At 42.0% G+C, this 17,107-nt stretch overlaps 1 protein-coding gene across 1 annotated transcript in view; it reads left to right on the plus strand.

Moving 5' to 3' along the window:
• The first annotated feature begins 130 nt into the window (after positions 1-130).
• Positions 131-17,107, plus strand: part of STOX2 (storkhead box 2) — a 74,469-nt gene continuing 57,492 nt past the window's right edge. The window contains exon 1 of the mRNA XM_009277353.2: positions 131-714. Coding sequence (XP_009275628.1) covers positions 549-714 — 166 coding nt within the window. The 5' untranslated portion in view covers positions 131-548. The remainder of the gene's footprint in view (positions 715-17,107) is intronic.

The following is a 17,107-nucleotide window of genomic DNA, read 5'->3' on the forward strand; positions in this document are numbered from 1 at the left end:
TTCTCCTCCTCCTCCCGCTGCTCCTCCCGCCGCGCCGGGAGCTGCCGCCTGCCTCCCCAGCGCCGGGCGCGCCGCGGTCGGGGTCGCAGCCGGCGGCCGCGGGTTTTTCCTCATTTGTTTGAGCCTTTTGTGTCGCGGCTCACAGTTGGCTAAGCACGGCCGGGCTGAATCGGGCCATTGTTCGGGACCCCCGAGCTCCCACGCTGCACATCGCTAGTCCCCATCTCCCCCTCCAGCCCCCCCGTTTTTTGCCTGAGAAGCCACATAACGTGCCTTTCCTCCACGCGAATCTGGGAGCTGTAAGCCGGACCGATTGCAAATGAAGTGTAATGCATTGTGGGACGTGTGTAAAATTGGATCATTCGAGGGGAAAAAAAAAAAAAAGGAAGGGACCTGCGGCTGGCGCCCTAGAAGAGGTAGTGGCGAGATGCGCGCAGGTTGTGCCCCGGCGGTACCCGCGCTAGGCTGATGCCAGGCAGCGCGCATCCAGCGAGCCGCAAGGCCTGACCCATGCTGCGGCGGGAGGATTAGGCTCGGGCATCCTCAGGATGAAGAAGACGCGGAGTACGACCTTGCGGCGGGCCTGGCCTAGCTCTGACTTCTCCGACCGGGCCTCAGACCGCATGAGGTCCCGCAGCGAGAAGGACTACCGGCTGCACAAACACTTCCCACCAGCTTTTATTTCCCAGGCATCACGGGGCTACGTGACATCAGGTTTGTAACATAATTTGTGGGTGCGAGAGAGCTTTATTGCGAGGCTGGTGCGGGATGTGTGTGTGGCTCTAGGAAGGCTGTGTCGGTGGGTACGGAGGGGAGCCTGCGACTGGGAGCACAAGTTGTTATGAATAATGCAAAAAAAAAAAAAAGCATTCATCCACCATTTTGTACCTCTGCAAGATTCACAGCAGGGCCCTCGCAATATGGTGTTTATTAGTCGAATGAAATAAATGCACGAGAGAAACGGTCGTGTCTCTGTCGTGGAAGGGCAGATAAAAATGACTGGGTGCGCAGAGCATGGAGCCCTTTGCTCCTTTTGTGTGTAAAAGCATGTGCTGGATGTTTACTGCTGCCCCACACATTCCCCTTTTAATGCAGTTAACTCATCAGGCTTTTGTGTTTTTCCATTTTCGAAAGGAAAAGGATCACCTGTGATTGCAAATGCTCTCGCCTTGTTACAGGCTCTCAGGGTTTCAGCTGCATGTTTCTGCAATGGCAAAGCACGCTTTGGTGAAAATGACTGTAAACACATTTGCATTCATTATTTGAGGTGTAGAAGGAGACCAGACCTGTGTATGTGGGGGAACACACACATGCGTGTGTATTTGTCAGTTGCTTTCAAGGGAGGCTGTAGGGAAATAATGGACACTGCACCAACATGTTTGTGCATGGGAAAGAGAGAGCGCAAACAAAACAAAAAACAGCACAGGGAAAGGCAGGCATCGGGGAGAGACTTGGCCTCCAACGGAGTGCTGGTGCGATTTCGGAAAGCCTCAGTACTCTTAATGAAAGCTGCTCCATCCTGAAATGCATCTTAATGGCCTTGGAATTCAGACATTTCATAAACACCCAAAAGAAGACTTGGGAAAATACTGATGGGGAGGGGGCCGGGGGCAGAAAATCCTGGAAACCCTTCTTTGTTGTTCTGTTGCCTGCTTACTGTGATGATTGGACATAACGTTTCATTACTATGATAGCAAATTCCAATTTATCATGAAGGCACGTTTTCCCTCTGAGGCTCAATTTAGGTTGAGTAGGCAGATTCCTTTAAAGGAGAAAAAGAGGGAGAAGGAGAAAACGAACGCATTACTGAAAATGTTTCCAGCTCTGTGCCCTGTCCCTGTCCCCGTCCCCCCATTTCTGCTGCAAAGGTTGAGCCAAAGATTGTGGTTGTCAGTTATATGCTCACTTTCCTATCTCTAGCCCTAATAAACATCCCTCTTCAGTCAGGATTGGTTTCTCATGTTTTAAAAATGTCTCGTGGCTGTTCTTTCTCTAACGCCCGAGCACAAGGGAAATAATGTGCATCTTACTGAAAAATCTGCCTGTGTAAGAATATTGTGCTATTTTGGCAATAGCTGCTCTGATTTTTCCCTTTCCTGGGAAGCCACATATTGAGAGGAAATGACAAGGATAATTTATGCTTGAACAGCTGAAGAAGAGGAGAGTGGTGGTGGTGGAGGGGTTGTTTCGTTTTGTTGGTGCTGCAGGACCTGAAAGCAGCTGGAAAGCCAAATCTGTCCGTACTGCAAAGATTGTTGTTGTTGTGTGTGAATGTCCTGGTATTCCCACTGTAAGATACACTGTGTCAGTTCTGTTGAAGTCGGTACTTTAAGGCCTTTCTTTCAGTGTGGAAGCCCGTATTTAAAAGAGAAGGAGCTCACATGAACGTTTTGTGCCAAGCGGTGTGGTTTTTTGCTTTTTTTTAATTCTTCAGGGAAGTAGTCTGGCTCTGTAAAAGCTTTATCTTGGCAAGATTGGTACAATCCAACCAGGCGCTCAAACACCAGCGATCTGCAGAATCAGATGTGTTACCCTGCATTTTTTGGCAGATACCTGTGTCATTGGGGGAGGGGTGGCATAGATTTGTAATCTGCTATAAATGTTTTAAAGTAATCTCCAGACCCCCAGAACACCGTGTTTATGAATGTACAGCGCATTGATTTCAACAGCAATAATTGAAGAAGAAGGACAAATGCCGTGTTTAGTTTGAGTAATTTGCTGAAGTTGTTGGAGGGAAAATACATTGAAAATTAAAATCAGCAAATGTTTGGTGTTTGGTTTTTTTTTTAAATAGCAACAACTTAGTAGGCTTTTAGCTGGAAATGCAATTGTTCTCTCTTGATGGATAGTTTCCACATGCATTTATTTTTAAAGGATCCTTGTCCACTGCCTTTCCAAATATTAGTTTTGGGAGGAATGGCTACTGTATTAAAAACTTCTCACTGTTTTAAGGAAACTCTCTTCCTCACAGGAAATCTATAGGAAGACCTCCGGTGTAAAAGTTGTGGGGATCAGGAATACAAATACATTCTTTGTCACCCAGAATGCTGTAGGAGAGAAAGTGTCCCGAAACACATGGGCTTTTCAGAGGGCTGCATTCTGTTTATCCAACCATTTAACCTCATCACCGTTAGCATTGTTGTGGTTCTCTTTTAATTAAATGCCGCATTGTTTGGGATGGGGGTGGAGGGTGGGAAAGAAACCTTGGGGTTGTGCCTCAATTACTCTGCTTAGGGAAATATGAAAAAGCAGACTATCAAACGGCCTTCAGTAAGATGCTAAAAAGCTTGAAACGTTAATGTTTGAGTATGCCTGAGTGGGGAATGGAGGATCGTACGTATGTACGTTTCTTTCAGCACAGAGAAATACTGAGTAATGGTCAATGCCGTGCTGTTTTATTTGAGGAAGATACAGTCTGTAAGCAGGACCCTGTTTATAATGGAAGTGCAAACCTCGTGCTAGAGGGGTGGAGCACAGCCGATTTTAAGCAGCCTTTTCAGTAAAACTGAGTAAGGACCAGTTTGATATTTGCTTGATTAGAAGCAGCGTTGGTGGCTGGCAGTCACATTTTCAATACTTTGGGAACAAACTGCCCGTAATTGTAGAAAATTGATGCAGATGCAATTCATCTGAAATTTAAAGATTGTTTGACAGATGGAGATGGAAGTAAGGAGGAAAAAAAGCAGGGAATTTAGAAAATCACACATTTTTACTACTGAATAATCTCTTGATACATGCTATTAAATCGGCTGTACTCCAGGGTTTCTTTAGACCTCCTAGCAACCACTAGGTTCAAAGGCCATGCAAGGAGTTCATTGTTCATGCGGAATATTAATTTCCCAGTGGAGGACTGACTTGGAGAAAAAACACTGAAAAAGAAAACTACAACAATGTAGAGCTTTGACCTTGCGTGAAAAGAGATGTTGAAAAGTTTGAATCCGATAAAATTCATACACGTTACTGAAAAAGGGGAAATATACTTGAAGTTTTTGATAGATTGCTGTTTAATTGAAGGGAAAATAAAGAAATCGTATGGAACTGCTAAGCAGGCTAAAACTTGCTGAAGGGCTCCAAAAAGTCACATGAAATAATATGTATAGCTTTTGAAATGTTGGAAGCTTGTTGCATTTTTTTCTTTTTTCCCTCCTAAATAACAAAGGCAAATCCTGGATTTTGTTTTAGCGGAGAGAGGAACTGCACCCTGTGGTTGACCCAGCTGTTAAAAGTTACCAGAACTGAGTAGTGCTCTGGAAGGAAATATTTTTTTCTGCAGCCTTTTTTTGAGCTATTTTAATTGAAGATCTTGGTGTTTGGAGGTAATGTGTCAGTTTGAGATGGGGGTGGTGTAGGGTAACAGTCTAGCACATGCAGCACGAAGGAATGTCTGAAGAGCTTTCTACAACAGTAAAAACTAATTTCAGAGCATGCTTATTTGAAGGTTGCCATCTGAAAAGTTTGCAATTACTTTATTGATCTTTGCTATAAAATTTCCTTGGAGAGGTTTCAGTGCTCCAAAGTGGAAGGGTAAAATTCAGTCTCGGTGTTGCCCTACTGTTACTGGAGTTTGATTACCAAGTTGAAGCAGAAGGGAAAGGAGAGAAGTATGTGACACTGCTGTCCAACTGATGGTATCTGTGTGCAAATTAAAATTTGTAGGAGGAAAAGATATCCTCATTCTCTGTTTCAAGGATGTTTGATGGAAGGTCTAGGGCTGCTTCTTCAGCCTCCTTGAATACTAAGAAGGATCTTGGGAGTCATTTGAGCAAATTTGAGAGTCCTGAGTATTTTTCTTTTTTTTTCTTTTTAAGCTTGAACTTCTAACTCTAATAAAAATATTTGGAGATAACCATGCATGATCTGAAGGACTCAGTTTAACGTAATTGAGAAATGACAGATACATGCAAAGCCTTGAAGCTTGTTCAGTTCTCCTGTCCCTTAATTCAGTTATCTAAAGGAATATGTTCTAGCTTGAAAGTAGCTGTATTGTAATTAATATTTAATGGAATAATCAGTATTGTATCACCTTCTTTTTCTCTCAGTGTGGTATTAAGAAACACCTTTCAATTAATCTGCTTAACAGTAATGTGATCTCTTTGCCTCCCTGAATGCTGAGTAGTTTTAGGCTGTCTTAGACCAGACCTGTTAATGGGACAGTAAAAACTGAGAGCATGTAGGTGTCAATGGCTAGCAGGGCTAGCTTTGCCTCTTGGCTCCTGCTCTGTCTCTTTTGCTTCAGCCTGTGCTGAACTGGTGAATCCCAAGTGGGTCACTCTGTTCAGTTACTTCAGGGGCTATGCTTGCTTTATTGCTTGGGAAGTTACTCCTGGGCTCGCTGTGCCTTCCAGTCCCTTTTGGCCTCTGGGGCATCCATTTACGCCGACAGAGAAACAGGAACTTTCACTGCAACCTCATCTGGGGAGAGGGTCTAAGTGTGTCTGTCTTCAGACCACAAACTTGGTCCAAGTTCATGGACCAGTCATTTTTGCACAGTTTCTAGTTCATTTTGTTTCTCCCCCTGGTTTCTTGCCTAAAAGAATACAAAAGACAGTCTTCTTTCTCCTCCTTCTTTAGAAGCCTGGTTTTCACTCCTGCGGCTTGCCTGTGCCGTATTAACTCACATACAGCACTGTGTGTTAACGCCACTGTCTCCATGTCTGGTCCTTTCCCACCAGATACCAAGATTATTTTCTGCATATCCATGACTTCACTTTTAGACCAAGTTGTGGACGGTGTCCTGTGTACTACTTGTGCATTCATCTGACCAAACTGCAGATGAGTACCTGTTGTTCTTCCTGGCTGCTGCGACCAATGAGCAGGGGGATCCAGAGTGGCTTTTTTGTTCATGGCATTAGAAGTAAAATCAAAGAGGAATGAATACAAGGAAGAAAGAGAAGTCTGTGTGTGTGCCTATCTTACCTAGACCTGTTCATGTTTCTATCTCAGTTCAAAGCACTCATCCATGCAGGGCTAAGTTTCAGGTTATTTTTCCTCCCCAGGCTCTGTCGCTGCTTGCATTCAAAGTCCCCTTGTTCTCTCTGCTGGTTTGCTTGGACCTTTGGCCAGGTCGGGGTGCACAGAGGTGCTCTGGGATCAGGTCACCAAAGGGTGTCGTCTCATTGGCGTTTGTGCAGACGTGTCAGTCTGAATACGTTTCTAGGTGTGTCTTCCAGTAGTCCTGTGATTGAAGTAATTTGTTATAGGCACACTAGACATCATGATAGCCTACTGAAGATACAGGAAGCTCCTCTTTCAAGAATAGACAAGGGTTCAGAACAAACACAGTACTGATTCATCACAAATAGCTCCCAGTCTTTCACAGGTGTAGAAGTTATACTCTGTCTCTGTTGGGAACATTTGATAAACCTGAAGGGTGTTGAGTATCTTGCCATTTTGGAATTGAATAGCAGCCACATCTTTGGAAAATGCATTACTTGTTGGAGGAGGCTGAAATGTGAGGATTTTGCAGATCACCTTGGTTTAGCCCAGTGACCTGCTCGGTTGTGAGCAACAATAGGTCTTCATTTGTATGCAGGAGACTTCATCCCAGAGTAAACTACCATCTTTGTAACATTCTTTGCACAGTTTAAAGAGGTATAAGTACAATCAGGTATGAAGACTAAAAAGATGATATTTTGCTAAGCATGTTGAAGTCCTCCAAAAATTGGGGGTTTCTTTTCAGTGTTCTGGGGAGCTTCTTTAGCGTGACTCTGCTTCATAACCCGTAGCAGGTTGTAGAACTGTGAACAGCGTTAAAACCGAATCAATGTCCTATTACTGTCCCACAAGCAGGGTCCGGTACCCGGTGTGCAATAAGCCAATCTTGCACACAGAGCCGAGGTATTTATTTATCTCATGTTTGCGCAAAGATGGTTGGGGTGCTAGGTGGTAATTCCACAAAGCTAGCACACCACCCAAAAGAACTACAGCATATTTATATTGTTACATGATTGGCAAAAACCCACCTAAGTTCACGCTCATTGGTTAGTTGTGTTCGAATTAGCCTCGCTTGCCATGTAAATTAGCACGCATGCGCCTTGCAGGTGTGGGGGGGGCAAGTCCTTCCAGTCTTGAATTGAGTCGGTGGTCGCGATCTCCCCCTGCCGCCTTTACCTTTCCCCTAGTTACGGCAGTTTTTTGCTGACTTCTTGTTTCTTTGGCAATCACCTAGCCTCCGACGCCTTTTAGGGCAGGATGTTCCCCTTTTATCAGTCTTCTAGTTCTTCTTCAAGGGCATGGTTGTTGTAAGGCATGCGCTGTTTATACAAGGTAATCAGGCTAGTATGATGAAGACTACAGTCTGGGTATTAACCCAAACATATGGCTACACTATCACCTAAACTCTGGACCATGATTCAAGTAAAGCAGTGCTGAAAAAAATTTGCAGATACAATTACTCTTGACTCCTCCTGAGCATGCTTTTACCTGGTTGGAAGAGGCCAGGCAGTATTAAAGCCATGATCAAAAATTGTCAGCTAATTTAGAACTTGTGTAAGAATTGCTAAATAATACAATATTAATTGTGGTTTTTTTCCTTGAAAAGCATGATACGTTACATTATTTTAAATGATAAAACTACCATTAAATTATCAAAACTGGATATTTGATGTTTTTGGTGGAGTAGATGTAAATCTGAGCCTAGAAATATGGGTTGCCCTTTGTAAGAAGTATCTAATGAATATTTCATGCAATTCTGCCTAATCATTGGGTTTAATTTTCTCCAGAAAAAGGAAAAGGAGTAGTAACCATTGAAACTGAGACCTGAATGCCTGAACTTAACCAGAACACTTTCAGTTATAGGTCTTTTTTTCTAGGTAGATTAAATATGAGGACAGGAAGCAGAAATGAGGGTTAAAAGCTTCTCTAAAAGTCCCAGGAAACTGTGTGCTTCTGTACTTGTCCTCGCAATAATTTTTGGTATCAAGGCCAATGGCAACCAGAGTAGTCCTAGGGAAAATGCTTGAATATTGAAGCTGCAAAACTCTTCCAAACCAGCATTTGTTGCTCCCAAGTGACTGCTTGTAGCTATGAGGGGGGTATGAAAGTTGTTTATAGCTACTGGCTTGCTTTTTTCAGCACATTTATCGAGTTGGCTGCTCTACTGATGCTGTTTTATATCTCACTCTTGGATGACATATAGATGCTGGAATTATCTTGCTCAAATAGACTGGGGGGGGAGAAAAAAGGAAGACCTGGCTTTACAGGAAGCATATTTGGGCGTGCAGCATGATGGAGTGGGTAGAGCAGTCTGGTTTAGACAGAGCCCTGGGCTCTATTGGCAGATTTTAAGCAGTCTGCAAAAGGTAACCGAAACAAGAAAACTTGATTTTCAACAGGCTTGAATTCGTTATAAAAAGGATAGCATGTTTCCCTTTTCCTTCCTCCAAAAAGAGATTAAAATCACTGGGTTTGAAATTCAGGAGGTGAGGGAGGTGTTCCCAGTTGTGTCAGTGGTCATCTTTGTTTTCCTGGGCACTTTAACTGTTTCTGCAGTTCCCTACACTTAGATTGTAATCTGTTCAGTAGGAGAACTCTCTCCCTTATTCTGTACTGTAATATTGCCAATCACAAAAAAGGTCCTATCTCAACCCAGGCCTTGAACTGGTAATGGTGGGTAAGAATGCACATCCAAAAATAGGTGTATTCAGTGTGAACAGAGCAGTCCTCGTTCTGCAAGTGAAATCCTGTGTTCAGATCAACCTTTGGACGCCACGATGTTCATAAGAATTTTCCATCTCACCTTCCTGCAAGCTGAAAAAGAAAGCCTGTTTATTATACCAGCAGTAAATGATGTGGAATGATTGTTACTCAGTTCTGTTATCACTTCTACCTTGTCAACCAACTCCTCACAACCCAAAGATAGTTCTGTTTTTCATCAAATTGTAGATGATGCGATTCCTATAATTTTTAAAGTATAGAAGTGGTTCTTGTTACTTCAGTGGGAAATGCTATCTGCAGGAGATAGCTACAAATGCACAATTTATTAGAAATTTCAAGTTGTGGTGTTGAAAAAACAGATCTCGATGGTTTTATTGGATCTGATAGGATGTGAAAGCAGAAGACAAAAGAGGAAGAATGAACAATTTATTTGAGGAACTGCTTTTAATTTGTGGACTTTTATGTGGACCTGTGATTCTTGAGGGTAGGGATGGCCTGTGTATTGCACATGGATTTTGGGTATTGTGAAAAAGAATGAATGAGAAGTTGATTGTATTTATACTAGGTCTTTTTATTTGATGAAAGTAGCAAGAAGAGAGACAGCAGAGGCATCTTGCAAGTCTTTCATTTTGTATCTGTCTTGTAAAGTTACTCCTAACTTTTGTTTCTCTGTGATCCGTAGAGGTATTGGTAGCTAGGCTGTACATTGCATGCTTTAGCTTTCAGCTGAAATGATTTAAGCAGTAACTGCTTCTGTTTAGCAGTTTTTCTTTACAAAAGTTGTTCAGATAGCCTAGATGAACTGTGGCCCTCTCTCTTCCTTATGCCTTATTGACCAGGGATTTTATTTTGAAAAGTATGTCTACCATTAGAGTAGAACAGACTCCTGGACACTAATTGTCATCTTCCCAAATGTGATGGAGAATGCAGCTGCAGTTTGGCTGGGGTGCTGGAACTGAAGCAATACAAGAATCTCTTCTCGAGTTTGGGTACTGTCCTCAGTGTGGTATGCGGGTCCATGAAGCATCTTGCACACCCGTTCTTGAGGTGCCAAGAGCAAGTAGAAATCTGCATTTAGTGATCTCAAAACACCTTTTCCAGCTACTATTTTCTTTCCCAGCTGTATTGTTTAAAGAAAAAAAATGAATGGCCCTTTGTAGTGTATTTGACCCCAACATTTTGAGGACCGAAGAGTATAATAGACAATTCAGAAATACTTACTTAATGTGGCCTGGAAAAGGCAAAGTTCAGTATGAAAGCTGAGTTCATCATAACACAGGAAACTGTGCTGGGAGAACCTAGATTATATAAACTAGTTTTCTTGCCCATTTGTGTTCTTTTAATTTCCTCCATAATTTCCTATGAATTTCCTGTTGATGACCTGTGACCTAGTTTCAGAAGATGAACTTCTGACCATATGCGATAACGTTTTAAATGCCATAAATTGGACTGTTTATCCTATAAGCCAGTAAAGATGATGTACTAAATTTCATTGTGATACTTAACTTTGCCTCTTAAATTTTCACAGCGTTTCAGAGCAAAGTATCATTCTTCATTTTCATAGGATGTTCTAAATTCTGCTCTCCTGAGAATTTACATTCTTGGATCATACAGTGACCTTGTTTTACTACACGTAAATCTTAAACTAAATATTTTTTTAAACAGGGTGAAACGGAAATCTTTTTTACAAGGTTTTCTTAAGATTTGTGTGCTTTTAGGTGTAAATGCTGCATAGCTGCCTGGGTGAGTAGAGGGAACAAAAACTTCAGAGGAAAAGGTTTAACATTAAGTTTGAAACAGCTGCAGCCCCCACATGTAAATCGGGCATGTCTGCAGCACATCTCTTTTGAGAGACGGAGGGCAGATACCACTGGCCGTGGAAAGTTCACCCAAGGCCCAAGTGGTCCCTCAGCCTCTGGTGTTAACTTCAGGGCAGGTTTACTTATGCAGAGACGGGATCACAGGTGGGAGCAGCGTGGCTCGCTGCTGTTCATCCATGTGCTGACTCCCTCCCTTTGCACTAGTCCAGTCCAAAATTATGAACAAAGGAAATCCATCTTTGGGGAATATTTAGGGGTTTGCAATATGTTGCAGGCAGGTCTTTAGTCTCTGCTTTCATTGTGGATGGATGTAGTTACTTTCTTGCTCTTCAGATACAAATGTTTTACAGTTGTACATGTGATATTGGTTTGTGATGGAAAATACGAAAAAATCTTAGGGAAGTTATGGGGAGTGGTATATATGTATACACTTAGTCAACAGGATCATTGTATGGAGGTACTGTGACACCAGGGCTCAGTGAAAATCATTTGGGCTTCTGTATGGGACAAGTGTCCTTCCATAGGCATGGAATTTCAGGAGTGAAATCTTGAAATCGTATTTGCGTGGGTTGTTGTCTACATAAGAATGGATCTGGTTAGAATATTTTCACAGAACACAGAGGCAAAAAATGGTTTTCTGCATTTTTTTCCAGCCAGCTCTAATGAAGTCTCAGTTTCTGAACAACTTTTTAGAATTTCTCTGGTAAGAGGTATAGCCATCTCTAAATGAAACATTTTGCAGATTTTTTTTTTTTGCTAAAATCATGAGGCGTTTTCCTTTGAGTCAATCTTAGGTTCAGTCTGTATAATTATTTTAATTGCAGAAATATTCTCCAGTACGATGAGTGTAAAATTAAGGCATCTTTTGGAAACCTCATTTTAAAAACCACGTTTTTAACTACCTCTTTTCACAAGAGGATGAAGTAGCTATGTAAGGTATTGTTTATTTTACAGCCACACGCAGTAACTTTTCATCAGATACGTGGTCTGCCATATTGCCCTGTGCAGCACAGTAAAGCATAGTTTATGTAAGTTTATTAAATTTTATATGTTGCAAACCTGTGCTCTGTGTGTGTGCGCTAATGGTTATACATGAGAATGCATGCTAAGTCCCCAAGGGTCCAATTCTGTCCTTTAGTGGGAAAAGTGCACAAATTTTTGGTTGACTGTTTAGGTAGGAAACCTTAACTCCCAGGAGTGCTGCTTCCCTGAACAATGCACATACCCGTCTCTCTTGCACATACTCTCTGCCTACATCAGGGAATTGGAAAGGCTGAGGAGGGCATAGCTGTAACTGCTGAGTAATGCTCCCTTTTAATTGAAGTCTGCCTTTGAATAAGGGCCATAGATTGGACAGCTAGAGAAACTGGGGCAGGCTTACCAGAAACAAGGGTGGGTGTGATGGCAGCAAACAAGAAGAGGAGTCGTGGGCAGAGCTGCTGTTCTGCCAGAGCAGGCTTGTGTTCTTGTGTCCTGGCCATAAGAAGTACGCTTCCCCAGTTCACCCTTAGATGTTAATTTAAGTCATGTAGCTCGCTGGATTTAAATCAGGACCATCGCTCCTTCACTTGTGTGTCTCTGAGCTCATTTCAAAGGCTAATAATTGATGCAACTTTTTTTCTGCCTACCAGATGATTATCTCATTCAGTTTTCATCCCAGTGCTGGTTGTTCCAAATAGAGCCTTAGGCATGCAGCAATACAGTGCACTCAGCTTTTCATGGTTACCCCTTTTTATCCTAACAGTGTTCCCTTTTTCACATCTTCAAGAAATGTACTAAAGTAAAATGAAGTGTTTCACTGTAGCTTGCATTTAGAGTTAACTCATGGAAAGGTAAGTTAAAAAAGTTGAGGAAAAAAGCTTTACCTGCCTGTGTCATCATAATTCATTCAGTAGTTAATGGAGCAGTTGAATAGGACAGTGTATTTCAAGCAATTAGAAAGCATACAAAATGATGTCGATGTTGGATTTTACTCATGGGTTGGTGTCACACCAAGCTCTGTCAATGCAATAGGTGTGGCAAAATTTTCTGGCAGCACAGCTGCCCTTGGGAACTGTCATTTTATCTCTGGTAGCAAATTAGCTTCAAACCCAACTTTTCAGATCAGAGCATTTGACCTGTGTTTTGTACTCCTAAACGGATGCGTGTATGTGATTGCTGTGCATAACATTGGGAGGGCTGTTTTGTTACGGGGGACCATCAAGGAGAAAAAAAATCAAAAAACTGCTCTGGTATACACTTCCATGCAATGACAATTTTTCAGCAAGAGCTGGAAGGAGTGTGGAAAATTTTCCTTTTTTTACCACAAGTGTGGACCTCAGAGTGGCCATTCCAGTTAAGACCCAGGTCTGTCTTGCCCACTGTGTTGTGTCCAACTATGACCACAAAGAGGTGCCCAGGAAAGAGGAAGAAGAGCGCAAGAGCGCGTGGTACTTCCCTGGCGTGCTTCCCTGCCTCCAGCTGTTTCAGGCAATACGGTTTGTTTAGTAATCCTCAGCAGGTTTCTCTTGCAGGTATACTCTGTGGTACCTGTGGGAATATTAGGGGAGTGACAACTGCTCACCTTGTATACGAGGAGCTGCCCTGTGGCAGCCCCAAGTTGTGTGCATTAGGTCTCATCCTGTCCTGTTTTGCAGCATTTCTTGCTAATGAGGAATATACACACATGTGAAGAAGGTTTTGGGGCTCTTGATATTTTTGGTGGTGGAAGAGCAGCGGATCAGCTGTTAGGTCAAGAGGCAACATCAATCCCCTCTCTCCAAATACAACACACACAAATTCCAGATTCCTGTAACTGGGATATTAATAGTATTCACATCATGACATGTTCTCTATTTACATGATAGGTTGTGAAGTCACGAATGAAGCATTTGTTAATTATTTCTGTAATTCCACTTATTCCTTCTTTCACTTAGTTCTATTCCCTTAGTTCCTCCCTTTCCTTCCCCTCTGAATCCTGGGCATCATGAGCCGTCTCATCTTGAAGGTGACACATGCCTAGATGAAAGGCTTGCATTAAGCAGGAGTTTCTTGTTATATCAACTCTTGACATTCCAAAAATGTCAACTCCTGATTCACATTGCAAGCAGGATCTGCTGCCAAGACGTTAGTCGTTTCCAAATCTTCCACTTATTAATCAGGCAGAACTGCTGTTTCAAGACAGAGTTGTCTTGAGAAAATACTGCAGAAGTGGATCCTAACGTTTCATGTCTCCAAGGTATCCCCTTTCCTTATTTTGGAGGCGTTGGCTGGCTCACAAGATTAATCTTGGTTGAGAGGTAATTGTTTGGCTAATAGCTAAAGGCCGTAACTTTCCAGCATGGCTTCCTGAGCTTGTGACACGTTGGGTGTCTCAGTGAAAGCGCTGGGTTTCGCAGGAGCCAGATGTTCAACATCTCTGAAGGCTGGTAAATTGGGCTGTGCAGGTTTCAAAACGCACATGTCTGGATTTGCATCTGGGCCTGAACCAACCCCATCCATGTGCTTGGCAAATAGGCTGCCTTCGAAAACGGTGACAGTGTAGAGCTGAATACCTGTCGGGTCGCCATCATCTCTCTGCAGAGCTGCTTGAAGCATCCATCAAACTTAGGTCCCCAAGCCCTGTCAATTCATAGCCCAGCATCACAGAAATGTGTTTTCCAAAATAGATTTCAGGTGTGTTGTGTAAATATGGATGGAGACGACTGTGTGTGGTGGTTCTTCCAGTGATGCTCTGTGTGTGTGCCACACATGGTCCAGCCCTCCCAAGGGACACCGTATACACATTTAGTGATGCTCATGGGAATCATCTTTTTGCTGTGTATGTGCAAAATAACTTTACTGCGCGTGCTGAGTGGTATAATACAGGTTATATATAATTTTACCTTATACTTATGTTCTTTTTAAGAGTGCTCTCTTTAATCTCTATCTTTCTGCTGAAGTTTTTATATTCTACTCATTAATACAGCATCAAAGCACATCCATTAAGTGTATTCTATTTGGGGAGACTATATTGTATACCAATGTGAGTGTATTTTGTTTATGCTTTGTGTACATCTGCAGGTGTTTAATTTAGATGTGCATGCTGTTAGTAATTGATGTTGCAGATGTGTTTCCTAGCAAAACTTAAAATATAAAGATTGGAAAAACAATGCAAATGGTAGAAAACATAGGATGCAAAACAGTAAAAAAGATAGAAAAGTGATGAAATTTTAGTAATAGACTTCCGTTTAAAAGAAGTTAAGAATTCACTCTTGGCAATCTTTGAATTTGTCACTTCTTGTTTCATCTGCAGAAGTGTTGTTAACCACTGTTGTAGCACTGAGATTCTCACAGGAGATTGATTTTTTTTTTTTTTTTTTTTGTGATCTAATCTAACCATCTAGTGGGTGCTTAATCAGAGTAACTCCAAAGTAGATGATTTTACAGTCTGAAGTTACTATTACATATTAAAAAATTTAGCATTTTAAATTCCAGTGCACAATAAGAACATATGAAATGTTCCTTATAGGATCTAAAGCTTTTATTCTGTGAACTCTTGAAAAAAGTGTGTGCTTTTATTCTGTATTAGCTAATCTAGAAGCAACAGCAAAGGTTAAATGTTTAATTTGGCTTCTCTAATTGTAGGATTATTGAAAATGACCTGATAGACCATGGGGTCAGATTCTTATTTGTATGCCAGTGCAAGTCTATTGATTTTTAACAGAGTTGTTACTAGTTTATTGTAGTGTGAGAGTAAAAGCAAGGCCATTGCTGGCAAAAGTAGAATAATTTCTCTAGATGGAGAGCCAGGCAACAAAATTGGACTTCACTTGATGACCATCAGGGAAGACCAAGGATCATTTGCAGCATGAAATTCAGCGCTCTTTAGTCCTCCGTTCATTAGTGGTGTTGGTTTATTCCTAATTGCCTGATTTAAAGGGGGATATTCACGCTCACATTGAGTACTACCGTATCTTTGTAGTCATGTCATGGAAATGAACAGCGTTACTGCTGTGACAGCAGTGAGCTCAGGCTGGTCTTGCATGTGCATGTAGGCTGGTGATCCCCTGCTTGCACAAGGGATGACAGGGGACCTAGAGCTCATGGTGCTCAGGTGGAGGCAAAGGAGAAGACCCTGGGGCACTTAAGTCAAAAGCATGTAGGTGAGGGAAGGGGAAGAACTGGAGCCTAAAGTGGTTATTGCTATTATTTGCAGGTAATCCTAAAATCAGAGCAGGGTGCCAGATTTTGTGGTAAGGTGTCATGCCTTGCTGAAACATGCTATAGTGTGACACCATAGAGTTTACCTTTCCCTCCTGTGATCCTGAGCTGCACCTGGCTGTCATTGCAATATGACAGTTGATTTTACTAGTAGTTTGGAGGGCAGGGAGTTGGACCAGAGGCTGTTATTTAAGTGAAGCAGGATGTAAACTCATGTGTTCAAAGGGAGATTTCTCTTGAGTGGAGGCTGCAGGGCTCCCCCGAGTAATTATTCACAACTAGCTATTAAAGAAAGAAAGCCAGGAAGTTTTTGAGCTGTTTTCCCATCACTTTCTTTCATAGAGCTTCTCTCCCTTGTGGGTACTCTGATGTCTCCTTGTATGGCTGAGCATTGGCTTCAGTCTTTCCTCAGCAGACCTTGTGATGGGTCACCAAAACTTGTGGGGACATAAGACCTTTGAGACTGCTCCCTCTCTGTCAAATTTGTTTGATACTGTCCGAGAGCTACAATGTGGAAGAACTGATAGTGCAGGGCTAAGAGAGGTAGTATTGTCACACCATGCGTTCCATCACGAAACCAGACCAAAAAAAGAGTCTATGAACAGGTCTTCAAGAAATGTATGGGGGCCCTAACTTCAGAGTATTTAATTTACTTAATAGTTAGATTATGGAAAAAACTAGTTAGGTAAACCCAAAGCATTTTATTAAAAGCAAAGGGTCTGTCTTGTTAATCCCAATTTCAGAGCTCTTCACAAATAAATTCTTTTAACATTTTCCCCCTGCCTCTGCAGCAGTTAAAAGGAATAACCTGGGTGACCGCTGGAAACCTGTTGGCTATGCTCTCTGTGGCAAAGCATAGCTGCCCCATTGGTACCTTGGGGTAAGATAATTTATTTAACTCGGCATCAAGGGGAACCCTGGATGTGTAAATATGAAAGGAATGGGCCACAAATAAAGTTGGAACATTCAGCAGCATTTCACAGCTCTGAAACAAAATATATGAAGTGCGGTGTTAGCAAATGTTTATATAAAACATGCTATGGTATTACATTGAACAATTATACCTCTCTTATCTCAGACACTTATCTGTAGCTAAAGCCAAGTGGCTTGCATCTTTAAATTGCTCAGTATTTTGAAGTCAATGTGGTAATATGCTAAGGAGCTGGGTTTTATGTGTGAGCGTTTTGGGTATTTTTTTTGGCCTGATTACTTTTATCTTTGAAGACACAAAAATAATGTAGTCAGAAGGAAAAGGCCAAAGTCTAATGAGTTTAATTGCAAAGAGCTGATGTTCATAGTTGCATTTATACCTTCTTTTTAGCATTTGCATCTCAACTTTTTGGAAGTCTTTTGTATAGAAATATTTATATTATATGAGGGCAAATCCTAAGCGCCCCCCCCTTGTTCACCTCTTTCACAGCCACAAAGGGCTCTGATTATAGCAGGGTTGC

The sequence above is a fragment of the Aptenodytes forsteri genome, unplaced genomic scaffold (assembly GCF_000699145.1).
Source record: "Aptenodytes forsteri isolate BGI_AS27 unplaced genomic scaffold, ASM69914v1 Scaffold65, whole genome shotgun sequence".
NCBI classification, from domain to species: Eukaryota; Metazoa; Chordata; class Aves; order Sphenisciformes; family Spheniscidae; genus Aptenodytes; species Aptenodytes forsteri.